Genomic DNA, 12,913 nt, shown 5'->3' with positions numbered 1-12,913 from the left:
CTCTTGGCTGGAGAATTCAAGACCCCCGTCCTTCTCTGCGGGGGCCTCTCTCAGCCCTAGATTGGATCCCCTCCTCGGTGTTTCCACGAGGGGGTCCACTGTGCTCTCCACCTCCATCCCTGAGTCAGGATGTTATGGGGCAGCTGGTGGCGACATGGCAGAGGCAGTGGTCTCCCGAGAGTCCTCGGGGGTCACAGAAGCACACGTGCCACGGGTCTTTGCATCACCCGCGGGAGGGCACTCACCAACCACGGGAGGGCCCTCACCATCCGCGGGAGGGCCTCCACCGTCCGCGGGAGGGCCCTCACCATCCGCGGGAGGGCCCCCACCATCCGTGGGAGGGCACCCACCATACGCGGGAGGGCTCTCACCAACCATGGGGGGCACTCCTTAGCAAGGGCTTCATAGGGAGGGTCTTTCCCAGCGTTCACTCCCAACAAAGTGCCTGCCCAAAACTCTGCACCAAGAGGGTTCAGGTCAGACAACTCCCAGATGTAATCGGAAGTGCTCACCACAACATCCTCCAAACCCTCATCCACGGGGGTCAGCCCTAACCCATCTCCTTCCTCTGGTGACGCAAACCGGGGCTTTTTATCCCTATGTGCGTCACCCGAAGGCGGTACAGCCGGAGGGGGATCTTGGCTGGCCCTGAAGATAGGTGCATTCAGCATGTCAAATTCACCGAAGCACAATTCTCCGGGGGACGCTCTCCAACCGAGAGGGGCGCTGGGAGGCTCCCCAACGTCCCCAGAGGCGTCGGGTACCTCTAGCTGCATTCCCTCCAGAAATTCGAGGGGGGGGGGGCTGTACATCTGTGGGATCCGGCTTACACTGGTTAATCCCAACCAGTGGGCCGGACAGGACCACCTTGTGCGGAACTGATTTTTCTTTCCGCTTCCAAGATTTCAGAGGGTAAACGTAATATGGTTCACCCTCAACCTCCTCAATCACCCTCTTATTGGGTTTAGATTTGCTCTTCCTGGGGATTGATTTCCCAGGAGAGGGTGCCGCTGTCTCCATAGCAGGAGTTTCCTCCCGCTCCCCTTCACCCTGTACAGTGCTTACAATGGGGTTATGGGGTTCTTGGGGGGGGACAGCGACAGAGGGTGACTGTTGTGGGGTGACTTTGTTCTTCCCCCTCTTTTTTGGGAGGAGAGGTTCAGATGTCACTGTTTGAGTTGCGACAGTGACATCTTCTGTGGTCCCAGGGGGGACCTGGGCCCTCGAGATCTTTTCCTTCTCCCTCTGTTCTTTGGGGAGAGGTTCAGATGTCACTGTTTGAGATGGGGCAGTGACATTTTCTGCGGTCCCAGAGGGGGCCTGGGCCTTCGAGGGCTTTTCCCTCTCTCTCTTTCTTTGGGGGAGAGGTGTAGCCGTCACTGTCCGAGATGGGGCAGCGACATCTCCTGTGGTCCCAGCGGGGGCCTGGGCCCCCGAGGGCTCCACTGCGGTGGGTGCAGTGGCACAGGGTGTTTCCTCCTGGGGGGAGACAGCGCTAACAGAGGCTGGCCGCTCCAGGGCGACACCCTCTCCTTCCTTCCGCTCTCCAGGAAGAGGTGCAGAAGTCACTGTTCCGGATGGGACAGCGACATCTCCTGCGGTCTCAGGAGGGGCCTGGGCCCTTGAGGGCCCCGCTGTGGTGGGCACAGCGGTACCAGGTGTCTTGGCAGAGGGAGCGGTGGGTGCAGGAGTTGGGATGGGTCCTCTGTTCCCTTTGAGGCAACTCCTACGAGTGTGCCCCAGCTCTCTGCAGAGATAACATCTAACCCCCTCCGTGCCATAAAACACAGTGTATGCTATGCCCTCGTATGGCACCCTAAACGAACCCTCCACAGATTCAGTGCTCCCCGGCAGCAGCAGTTGTACCTGCCGCCTAAATGAGAGTACATGCCTCAGCGCCCTATCTCTGCAGCCCAAAGATAATTTTATTATGGGGGACTTAATGTCTCCCAGGGCTTGCAGGTACGGCTTCATGAGGCAATCTGGGATGAAGGGGGGCACATTTGACAGAATGACCTTTGTGCCTAACCCCTCCATGGGTTCTATAGGGATGTATTTCCCTCCTACACTGATGCCTTTCTGCACCAGGGTGTGAGTGGCAGCCAGCGTACGAAGGAAGAAAATGCCCCTCCCATACATTTTGCTGGCCGCCACCACAGCAGAGGGACCCACCACATCAGCCACAGCCCTCACATATATCTCCATGTTTAGGCCAGGTGACATTGGGCACCTCACCCCAAGCTTCCTGCTCAAACAGGGCGTGGCCCCAGCATTGTTGTTGCTGGGGTCAACACCTGCAACTGCCACATGCGCCCATGTTGGAACTGGGACTGCAGGGGTTACGCTGCTAACAGGTGCTGGGGGAGGCGTGGCCAGGGCACTGGAAGGACCAGGCCTAGGGCTGTGACTAAGAGTGTTGCTCCTAGGGGCCACAGTTTTTGGTGTTCTATATCCGGGTGTCGACCCCGTTGCCGCACTTGTCCTATTCCCCTTTCCAGGCATGATAACAAATAAGCCTCTAAGTCAGGGGAGGGTATTGCTTAGGGAGAGAGGTATTGAGAGAAAACTGTCCCTTTAAGAAGAGATCTCTCTGCAAGGGGAAAAAACAGCAGCTTTTAAAACCTGCTGCAGTTTTAAATCTTTTTCCTCTTATTATTAACTCTCTCTCTGTTATAGTAAGCAAACACCACAATTTACAAGTCTTCATAGAAAAGACACAGAGCTCTCAATAGCAAGTGAGAAAAGGAATCAGGCTTAAGAAAAACAAAAGAGTGAAATTGGAAGTTTAAACAACCAGTAAAAACCTCCAGTAGTGAGGGAGGAGAGAGGGGTGAGACTGCAGTTTTCCAGCCAGCTAAACTGCAGCTATGCTGGGTTAAATCACTGCAGCCCCTGGGTGAAAACCAAAAACGGTTTTTAAGCCTGAAAAAGCACCCAAAACCCTCTATAAAAACTCCCAGTATACTCACAGTATACTCCCCCACAGATCCAAACCAAAAAATACCAAATAAAGAAAGAATAAAGATGATTCCTTACCAAATGCCTGGGAGCTCTGTACATACACTTCTGAGGGAAGCAGCAGCAGGGGATAGTACTGAGGTGAGTGACGCAGCAGGTGATAGTGCTGAGGTGAGTGACGCAGCAGCAGGTGATAGTGCTGAGGTGAGGGAAGCAGACGAACAGTGTGTGCTGTTTTAAATGTTCGATTGAGCAACCTAATTTCTCAATTTTTACCTCGTGTGGCGATTTTCACTTCTCATTCGCCACACCTGTGACGCCACATTGAAAATTAGGTTGCTCACCTCTGCTCTAATACATATGCTTCTTAGGGTACAGATTACATTACAATATAATGTTTGTATTTTAATTTGCACTATTGCTTTCCAACTCTGAGGATATCTCGTATAGGTAGCCTATTGTTGCCAGGTGTCCAGTATTGAACCAGACTGTCCTGATTTGGACACTCTGTCCAGTAAACAAGTAGAGGTGATACTGGCATTGCCTCTCCGGACATAGTGACCTGACCGGCTTTGGGAGCCGCGGAATTTCCCAGAGCAGTGCTGTTGCAAGGGAGCTGGGAAGCTTCCTTCATGCTGATTGGCTGCAGCCAATCAGGAGGATGGGTCAGGAGCCTGGGGGTGGGGCCAAGGAGAGGAGGAAACCGCATGAAGCAGAGAAAGATGTGAGCGTGTATATGTGTTTGTGTCTCGAGGGCGTTACATCTTTCCCCATTGTGTCCAGTATTTTTGGAGAAGCCATCTGGCAACCCTTATAGGTTCCACTTCTCTTTTTAGGAATTAATGCTGTAGTACCATACTGGCCAACTCTTCCTATTTATGAGGGGAACTTAAGCCCTGAAAATATTTCCCTAACCCTATTGGAGTTAGAAAGCTTACACATTTTAGGCTGCATTCATAGAAGGACAAGCAGCGCTGAGGCGTGCGGATGCTCCGCGCTGTGCCCCTGCATCCTCAATGAGGATGCCTTGAGAGGGGGCTCACGCGAGCGTCTGCTGGCGTGCGGAGGCATTGGAGTTTTCAGCCGAGCGCCAAGTTGTTTTTCAGCGCGCTGTCGGCTGAAAACATCCAATCAGCCTTGAGCAGCGTCAACGTCACAGCGCCGTGACGTCGGCGCCGTGACATTGACGTCAGTGCGTCGCGGGCGATTGGCCCAGCGATGTCACTGCCCCGCCTCCAACCACCTCCCCCCGGCTCCCTTCGCGCATGCTGGCTCGCCTGCAAGTCCGTGCAATCGCGCTGACTGAAGCAGGCGAGCCTCAGCGTTACCGCGCCTCCGCTCTCCTCACCCCTCAATGGCCCGGGCCTTAATCACAAATCTTCCTGAGAGGAACTTTTACATGTTGATCAGTAGATGTCCTGCCTACTCTAGGAACATGTGCGAAATACACTCCACATAACATCGTATCTACCATTCTTAACATGTGTGCCCTATTTTAAAATATATTTAGTAACTTTTTGCATATAGCAGAATAGCAGAACAACAAATATCACGGAATATATAATGTTCAGTTTTTGTTAGAGGCTTGTTATGAACCCAGTGCAACATGTTGTAGTAATTCCAAAGATGTTGTTATAAGTTGTGATTTAAAGAAATGCCGATTAATTGTAGGTTTACAATGAATCCGCATTTCTCAAGGATATGGCTACTAGAACTTTGAATTGATTTATCGATGAAAAACAAAGTTCTTATAATGTTCACAAGAGTGTCTAACAGGAAGCAGAATACAGTGCCAACCGCCACATCCTCCGAGAGCAGCCGGTTTTCTCCCCAGCACAATTTTTCAAGTACACACCTGGTTGTTATGATTCACCTTAATTCACCGCTAAATGTTAAAGGGCAGAGGCAACATCCTATCCCTCTAAACTATGGGCTCAGACTCATGAACCAGGAGAAATTGGCAATGTTTTCCGTGGATCATTTTGCAAAAAACAGCAAGCCTTAGAAAATAAAATGTGCTAGGTATAAAAGGTTGACACTCAAGGTCATGTGGCCCTTTGTAGACTGGTAGTTCTGCTAAATTCTGTGGGAAAATGGTGAGATGCTGGTGAAAGTGGCAACATTCAGAGTAGTATGAAGTGCTGTGAAAACGAAGAAAAAAAACGTGCTAAAATGTTGCAGAGAAAATGTAAAGACTTGCGCAGATCTCTCGCTCACACGCTGATCATAACACATGACTAGAACCCTTAGCCTGTTCTATAAGCACTGTCTATTTGATATATCAATGTTGTAGAGGTAAAAGTCATTAACTACCTTCTTTGAGTACTGAGGAAAAAGCGATTAAATGTTCGTTTTGACAGGAACAATTCTGTATTTAAAAAAGGAAGGTATTTTGATATGACAAGTTCTGAAGATTAGGTGTCTTTAATAAGTTTTTTCAATAGAAATATCAAGAAATTCCATGTCATGGAAGTGCATTTAGTGCCTTTTTTTGCCAAAAATGCACTTCATTTGTTTTACCTCGATGATATAGTCTTTGCAGGTGAGACACATTTTGAGATGATTCAAATTGTACATGTCACTGGATTACAGTTTCATATATTCTAGTGCAGGGGCGGCCAACTCTAGTCCTCAAGAGCCACCAACAGGTCAGGTTTTCAGGATATCCCTGCTTCAGCACAGGTGGCTCAATCAGTGGCTCAGTCAAAGACTGCGCCACCTGTGCTGAAGCAGGCACATAATGAAAACCTGACCTGATAGTAGCCCTTGAGGACTGGAGTTGGCCTCCCCTGTTCTAGCATGACTCACAGAGAAGAGAGGCACACTTAGTGGAGAACCATTGACTTACATACTGTACCCCCAGGCAGAGTCACTTATACTCCACATAGAGAGATAACTGGGAAATATGATCAATTGAATATGCAAAATATATTCAAATGGTTTAAACCAGCATATTTCCCAGGTCTCTCAGTTGTGTATTGCGGTGTCTCCCATCTCTCTGCCTCTGTTCCTTTCTCTCTTTATCTCCTTCCAAGAGAAATACATTTTAGGCCATTAAGAGCTCATTTACATATGATTTAGTATAATATCCGTTATTCACAGGGCCATGTTATTTACTGGAGTAAATCCGGGTTAATGTCATGCTATTTGCTTTAGTGAATACTGCATTTGTATTATTGGGGCATAAAGTTATTTTAACATCACTTTAGGTAGCCTAATGAGCTTATTAAGCCTCTCCACCCTCCATAGGTGACACAAAGAGAGAGTGTCAAAAAGAGGGAATAATCGGGTAATTGCAGTTTTCCTGCAGCAATAACCTAATTAATATAAATATTAATTTAAATGTTTAGATTTTTTAGGGGACCTGGCACCCAAATCATGGAATTTTTTGCTTGTGTACTCAATATAGAGCTGCAGCGGCCGTTATTCAAACAAATCATGTCGCCGATTTCGTGTGCTCTGCTGTACTCACGCAGCATGAACGCGCCCAATCGCCCCAGGCACCCGCGCTTACCGCGGTTGCTTTGTTGAATTTCATGGATTCTGTTTCTACGGGTGCAATGAAATGAATGAATTGCAATGTGTACAGTACTGTGCTACTGTGTCAATTTAAGGTGTTTAAATACCAGAACTCTAAAATGCCATTTTCTGCACTCGCTGCTCTCGCGTCTTAAGGCGGAAAGGTTGGAGGACATCCCGCGTCATGACATCGGTATTCCGATGTACACAACGCATGATTTGTTTGAATAACGGCCGCTACAGCTGTAGAACAGGGGAACCAAAGGCAAAACAAAAACGGTGGTGGGGTGATTGGGTGAAAGCAAGTTTTTAAAGATTGGAGAAAACAGCAGAAATAAACCTAATAACCCAATTTCCTAAAATGTCCTTGTACTGTATGTTAGCCACATTCAACATCTCCTCTCTCACCCATGATCATCTCTGGTAGACTACAGTTTGCCACAGTTCATTTATCCAAGGCCATGGACACCTTGTGAAAGGGAATTTGTCTAGGGTGTCCCACTATTGTAAATCTATCATGTAAGCATGTATCTACGTATCTACTTGCATGTGTCTGTAGGATGCTACAATATTATAATGTATCTGTGTGGTGTGGACACAGAGTGAATGATTAGCAGCAGTAGCAGCAGCAAACAGCAGCACATAGCAGCACATAGCAGCACATAGCAGCACATAGCAGCACATAGCAGCACATAGCAGCAGCACACAGCAGCAGCACACAGCAACAGCAGCAGCAGCACGCAGCACACAGCAGTAGCAGCAGCACATAGCACACAGCATGCAGTAGCAGCAGCACACAGCAGCAGCACGCAGCACATAGCACACAGCAGCAGCAGCACATAGCACACAGCAGTAGCAGCAGCACGCAGCACATAGCACACAGCAGTAGCAGCAGCACGCAGCACATAGCACACAGCAGCACACAGTAGCAGCGCCCTTTTGCACATTGGCACAACATTTCCCATGTAAATATTATGCAGCCTACACAGGTATTATTCTAGGGAATGAACATTCCTGTGCGGACATAAAATGACACCACAAATTCCTGTCATATCTGAAATGAGTCATTGGCTCCAATGCACCTGGATTAAAGCAAATCACACAGCTCAATTAGGATCACATCTTACGATATTATGTAAAATACTTAAACAATAAAATGAATTTTCTAACATTCTTTTTCCTATTTGCTTCTCTGTGTCACACCCTTGGTTTACCCTTCGCCCTGTTTGCAAAAGGTTGTTACTAGTATATGATTTCTGAAATGCTTGCAAGCTGTGTGTACAAAATATTGTTAATGCAGTTCAAATGATCCAATAGATTTGCATGGATGTAAAGTCCTGCAAATGTTTCATGTATTTATCCTTATGGGTGCCATTCAAGATGTCCAATAAAAATAAATAAATAAAAGATTGCAAATGTTATACTTAAAAAACTCATAAATGCTGTATGCTCTAGCACAAGGGTGCTCACCTCAAGTCCCCCCCCCCCCCCCAACAGGTCAGGTTTTCAGGATATCCCTGCTGCAACATGGGTGGCTCCATCTAAGGTGGCTAAATCTTAGTCTTCAACTGAGCCTCTTATTGAGCCACCCCTGGTGAAGCTGGAATATCCTGAAAACCTGAGCTGAGGGGGCAGGGGGGTGGTTCGGGAGGGAGGGAAAGTGGGGTTGGGGACTGGAGTTGAGCCCCCTTGCAGTAGCACATCATGAAAATCAGCTAATAACAGGGTTTTTTCTTGGGTGGTAAAAAAAATTAAAAATAATAATAACTAGTTGCCTGTTTTCAATAGGATTCGTGGCTCTGCCCTGCCATGATTGAAGTCTCCGGGATTATTATAGCAGAATATTTCAAACCCCTAAAACTGAGCTCACCGTAATGTATAAGTGAATGAATTTGATTATTTGAGGGATTGCACGAGTGGCTTCTAATATAGCTGGAGTTAAGACTTTACCTTCAGCACAGTTGATAGGTTGCAAATAACACCCCCCTGACCTCTCAAGTCTTTATAAATGACTTGCAATGAAGATAACACAAGTTGTAAAACAATTGCAGCAGTTGATGTTTGTATAATATGATGGGAAACATTGTTTTCATAGATGCTGTTTATAAGCAACGTAGCTCTCGATAAAAGGAACCTGACAACACTCACCTGTTTAAAGTCACTGATTGTTTTTAGTTCTGCAATGTCCATTACATGGTGTCTTTTACAAAAGTATTCTTTAATAACTATCTAATCAACTTTATGGGCCTGGGGCATAGCCAGGGGCTAATGATTAAGATCCCTTTATCTTTATGGGATTTTACACTTGAATGGCAGATGTCATGAATAATATGTTTTTAGGCACGTTACTGGTTAAAACAGTTATTCAACATACACTGTGCATCGCACTATGCAGTTCTCTTGTCAAAGTATAGATGAGCTGTTAAAGGCACCTCAGGCTGAGATGATAGCATTCATTCGCAATCATTGTCCTAATTAGAGAGTCACCGGCACTGGTCCCCAGTGCTCAGGTTGATGAGATTTAATCACAGTCACAGATTTGAGGCCGGTGGCAAAACACCATTGATCCAGACAAATTGCAGGTATTTGTAAACTCTTAAAAAATTACAACGTGACTGCAATCTTTGGCCTGTTCTACATGTCGCCTACACTTAAGTGTCCTTATTTTTACAGATGAGATACATTGGTGGATGATTTACACAGGATAGGATTATCCCTGATTTACTGTTTCATACATACCAGTGTCAATCACAGAGAAACACACACACACACACACACACACACACACACACACACACACACACACACACACACACACACACACACACACACACACACACACACACACACACACACACACACACACACACACACACACACACACACACACACACACACACACACACACACACACACACCTACTTTCCCTTCATAGACATATTTCATTTGATGGCTCTGCATTAGCAAAGAGATGAAGAAAAAGATTATACAGTAAACGTAACTCAAACTAGTTTTAAATGTTACTGGTACCTGGCATCAGATTTCAATGGGATCACTGATAGGCTTATTATAATAACTAAATTGAGGGTTGGAGGACCAGAGAAAGAGGCAAATGCATAAACATTATTGGGAAAGTATCTTTTGATCTCTAGTGTTGGAATTGAAGGAAGCACAGCTCAGACCAAAATGTCAACATTGTATAAAATTATATTGTGTTCAGTGTGGGTTGTTTTTTATACACCAGTAACCCATTAACAAACTATGAAAACACACACACACACACACAAAAATCCAATGACTGTCACTAAGGACCCATTTACCTGTTCTGGGACGAAACGCAGTTTAATTATCAGGAAAAGCTACATAGGAAGGTATAATTCTTGCAAACGAATTAATAAAAAGAAAGTTGGATGCAACATGACATTTTAAATATTAAATACCAACCAAGCTGTGCATAGCACATTTTATTTCTATAAAACTATTAAAACTATTACAAAATATTAAAAAATACATTTGAGCAAATTTACAGCGGTTATTCTTCAATTCATTAATGCAAATCATCCTAATTTCTGTACAAACAGTCTTCATCCTCTGAAAGTTGTCTTTTATGTGCGCTTTGTTTTAAAAAATATTACTTTCTAATAAACTCTTTGTTAGAAATTACAAGATTCCTACTGTTTTCCAAAAACAAAACAAAAAAAACACGTTGGTGTAACAGTCTGCAGTTACACGAATGTGGCCGAATGCATTTCATAAAAGAAAATATTAAGCATAAAAAAACACAAATATAAGCGATAACGTTACCTTGTGAAACTATTTAAATTAAAATAATATATTCTCATATGGTACACTATTTAAAAAAAAACAAACGAAATGTAATTCTGTAAGTATGGATCTCTGCAAAAATCTAATTTACAATTCTGTGTATAAAAATATAATTTATTGACCCACATTGAGATAAGTCTTTGTTTACAAGTATTTAACACTTTCACTGATAGTCAGACCTAGCTAGCAATGTGGCTACCTGCTTTGAAGGTCTGTCTGAGTAGTGAACAAGGGACACGTACAGTAAATAAAAAGAATTGACAAAATACACGTGTTTTCTGAAAGTTCGGACATAAGTGACATGTACAAAAATAGACTCTGCTGTGTGTGCCTGGCCTCACAGAAACAGTTTTCTTTTCATGGGGGGGCCACAAAAAAGTTTACATGACAATAAATTATCAAAGAAACTATTTAAGGCTCTTGAATGTCCCGTTCATAATAAACATCTATTCAAATACCAAACAAATAAATATTCAGTAAGAAATCAAAACAAACAAAATACAAAATAATAAAAAAAACAAAACAAAAAAAAAATCTGGGGTCTTTGTTTCCTTAGTGTCTACTTTGGACTGCCCTATTTACAAAAAAAATGTCTTTCTCAACATAGTGAATAGAATAGTTTCAATTCGACTTTGCTGTCATTCCCAATGGGTGAATGGAGTCATTGTCCAAGACCCAGGTTCCTATTTGATAAAGGATTTGTGAGTACCAGTGAATGCCTTCAACTTGAGAGTATGTAGAATATGAGGAGCTGTAGTCTTTGGGGAAAAGGAAGGAGAACAGGTCAAAACCAAATCTCAACGGGGCAAATGCCATATGTGCCCATCTATGCTCTTCAATGACAGCATAACAGGAGGCCAGCACCCCATCTATAATCACAGTCCCATGTGCAGTCACAGGTGCATAAGCTCCAAGGTCTTCTTCAAGATACGCTTTCTTCACCTTCACCCCTTTCAAGTCCATAACCCTTTTATCCACTACATACACCTGATCCCCAGGTTTAATGTTACTGGCAAAGGTAGACTTGAAGGACCTGGTGCCGTTGACTTGATTCTGTGAAACGAAGAGAAGGTGAGCGGCGGTCAGTCTAATGCTCTGCTGAGGCTCAGATGTCTCGATGACATAGAACCATTTCTTGACTCTCTCTTGCTTATCTATGAACATGAGGAAATCGCTGAACACCAGCATCCCTTGCCCGTCCACTGCCAGCACTTTATCTCCTGGACTGAGGTCTTTCACGGATTTGGTGACACCACTTTCCAAGGTCACTGTTGCCGAAGCCGGGAAACAGCCCCCAGATTTTGCAGCCACCGAGTTTTCTTTAAAAGAAAAAGTACTTAATTAGCAATGACTTATTTGTAAGAGACCAACAGATGAAATCATAGCATGCCATTATATTATGCAGAATACGTGTTTGCAGTTCAGCCTGGCATACCTGTAAAACCTAATGTGCCTCGATGTATTATTTCATCATAGCTAGTTAACTCAGAGCTCTCATTGATAATGCAAAATGACCTTCTTCACTCATTAAGGCAACTATTGTAAGATTTATAACTAGAGTCCAGGGCAGCTTCGGGGTGACATTTGTAGCTGTGAAATTGGGCTCAACTGGTGGTCAGTTTCCATTAAAAAAAACACATATTTTTGGAGGCACAGAACACCTTATAGGACAAAACAAACCGACCCAGTCCATTTGCGTTATACTATTATAGTAGTGAGTTATGCTATTTAGTGATTAAGGCAGTAAATGAAAACCAGAAAATATATATTACAAGGATAGACCCAGGAGAACCAGAGAAAGCAGAATCACCCAACCCAAGATCTGCTGAAGACTGTAGTAAGTGGAGGGCTTAGGCATGGCGAAAAGCCTTCTCCTTAATCTATGTCTACATTACTATGATAAATAAATCATATTGCCTCTATATATGTTAACCCCTTGAGTGTCAGACGGGACTGCAATGCATAGAAAAGCACCCATGGGGTCAAGTCAGACAGGAGAATTTAGTTCAAGAAATGAAGCTGGTATAAATTACCATTATATTACTGCAGCTCAAATAAACTGGTTTCATATGTGAACTACTTCTCTTGAATAGGACAAGGAGAGAGATATATAGAAAGAGAAAAAAAAAGTTTTAAGGTAGGATCGAAATAGTAACATTGATTAAATAGTATTTAAAATAAGATTGGTTTTATTTGAAAGATAAAATTACTTTTTTATTTAATACTGTAGCATTTTCTAGACTTCCTTTTGTGCTAAACTCTGATTTGCGATGTTAGGGGGGATTTTATCAGACGCTTGGCAGTACCTAATCAAAGCCCTAGAAAAAGAGGCATCAACCACTATCTTTCTGCTGCATACACGGACGATTTAGAGGTAAGGAAAGTAGCTTTGGCTGATTGAATCCATGTAGCTGGTGTTAAAGTGTTATAATTATTTCTTAAACAAATACTTGGACTGCTACTTCTTTACCACAATCCTCATGACTTTCTCAGGAAGAACGAGGAGGGTGAAAATTAGATTTTATTGATCTGCTAACGACTTTAGCACGTCTGGTTAGCAAATTAAACAAATCGCAAAGGGCCCTTGGGCAAAGACCTGGCAACAACAAAC

The 12,913-nt window shown here is 44.2% G+C and overlaps 1 protein-coding gene across 2 annotated transcripts in view; it reads right to left on the bottom strand.

The window, feature by feature from the left end:
• Nucleotides 1-9,811: 9,811 nt before the first annotated feature.
• The window catches only part of SHH (sonic hedgehog signaling molecule), a 13,483-nt gene continuing 10,381 nt past the window's right edge, over nucleotides 9,812-12,913 (bottom strand). The window contains exon 3 of one of the 2 annotated variants that reach the window (XM_075587858.1): nucleotides 9,812-11,621. In XM_075587858.1, the coding sequence (XP_075443973.1) occupies nucleotides 10,924-11,621 (698 nt within the window). In that variant the 3' untranslated portion in view covers nucleotides 9,812-10,923. The remainder of the gene's footprint in view (nucleotides 11,622-12,913) is intronic. The other variant, XM_075587857.1, reaches the window with a different exon arrangement.

This window comes from Ascaphus truei, chromosome 2, assembly GCF_040206685.1.
Source record: "Ascaphus truei isolate aAscTru1 chromosome 2, aAscTru1.hap1, whole genome shotgun sequence".
Taxonomy (NCBI): Eukaryota; Metazoa; Chordata; class Amphibia; order Anura; family Ascaphidae; genus Ascaphus; species Ascaphus truei.
This window is presented reverse-complemented; position numbering and strand designations above follow the sequence as displayed.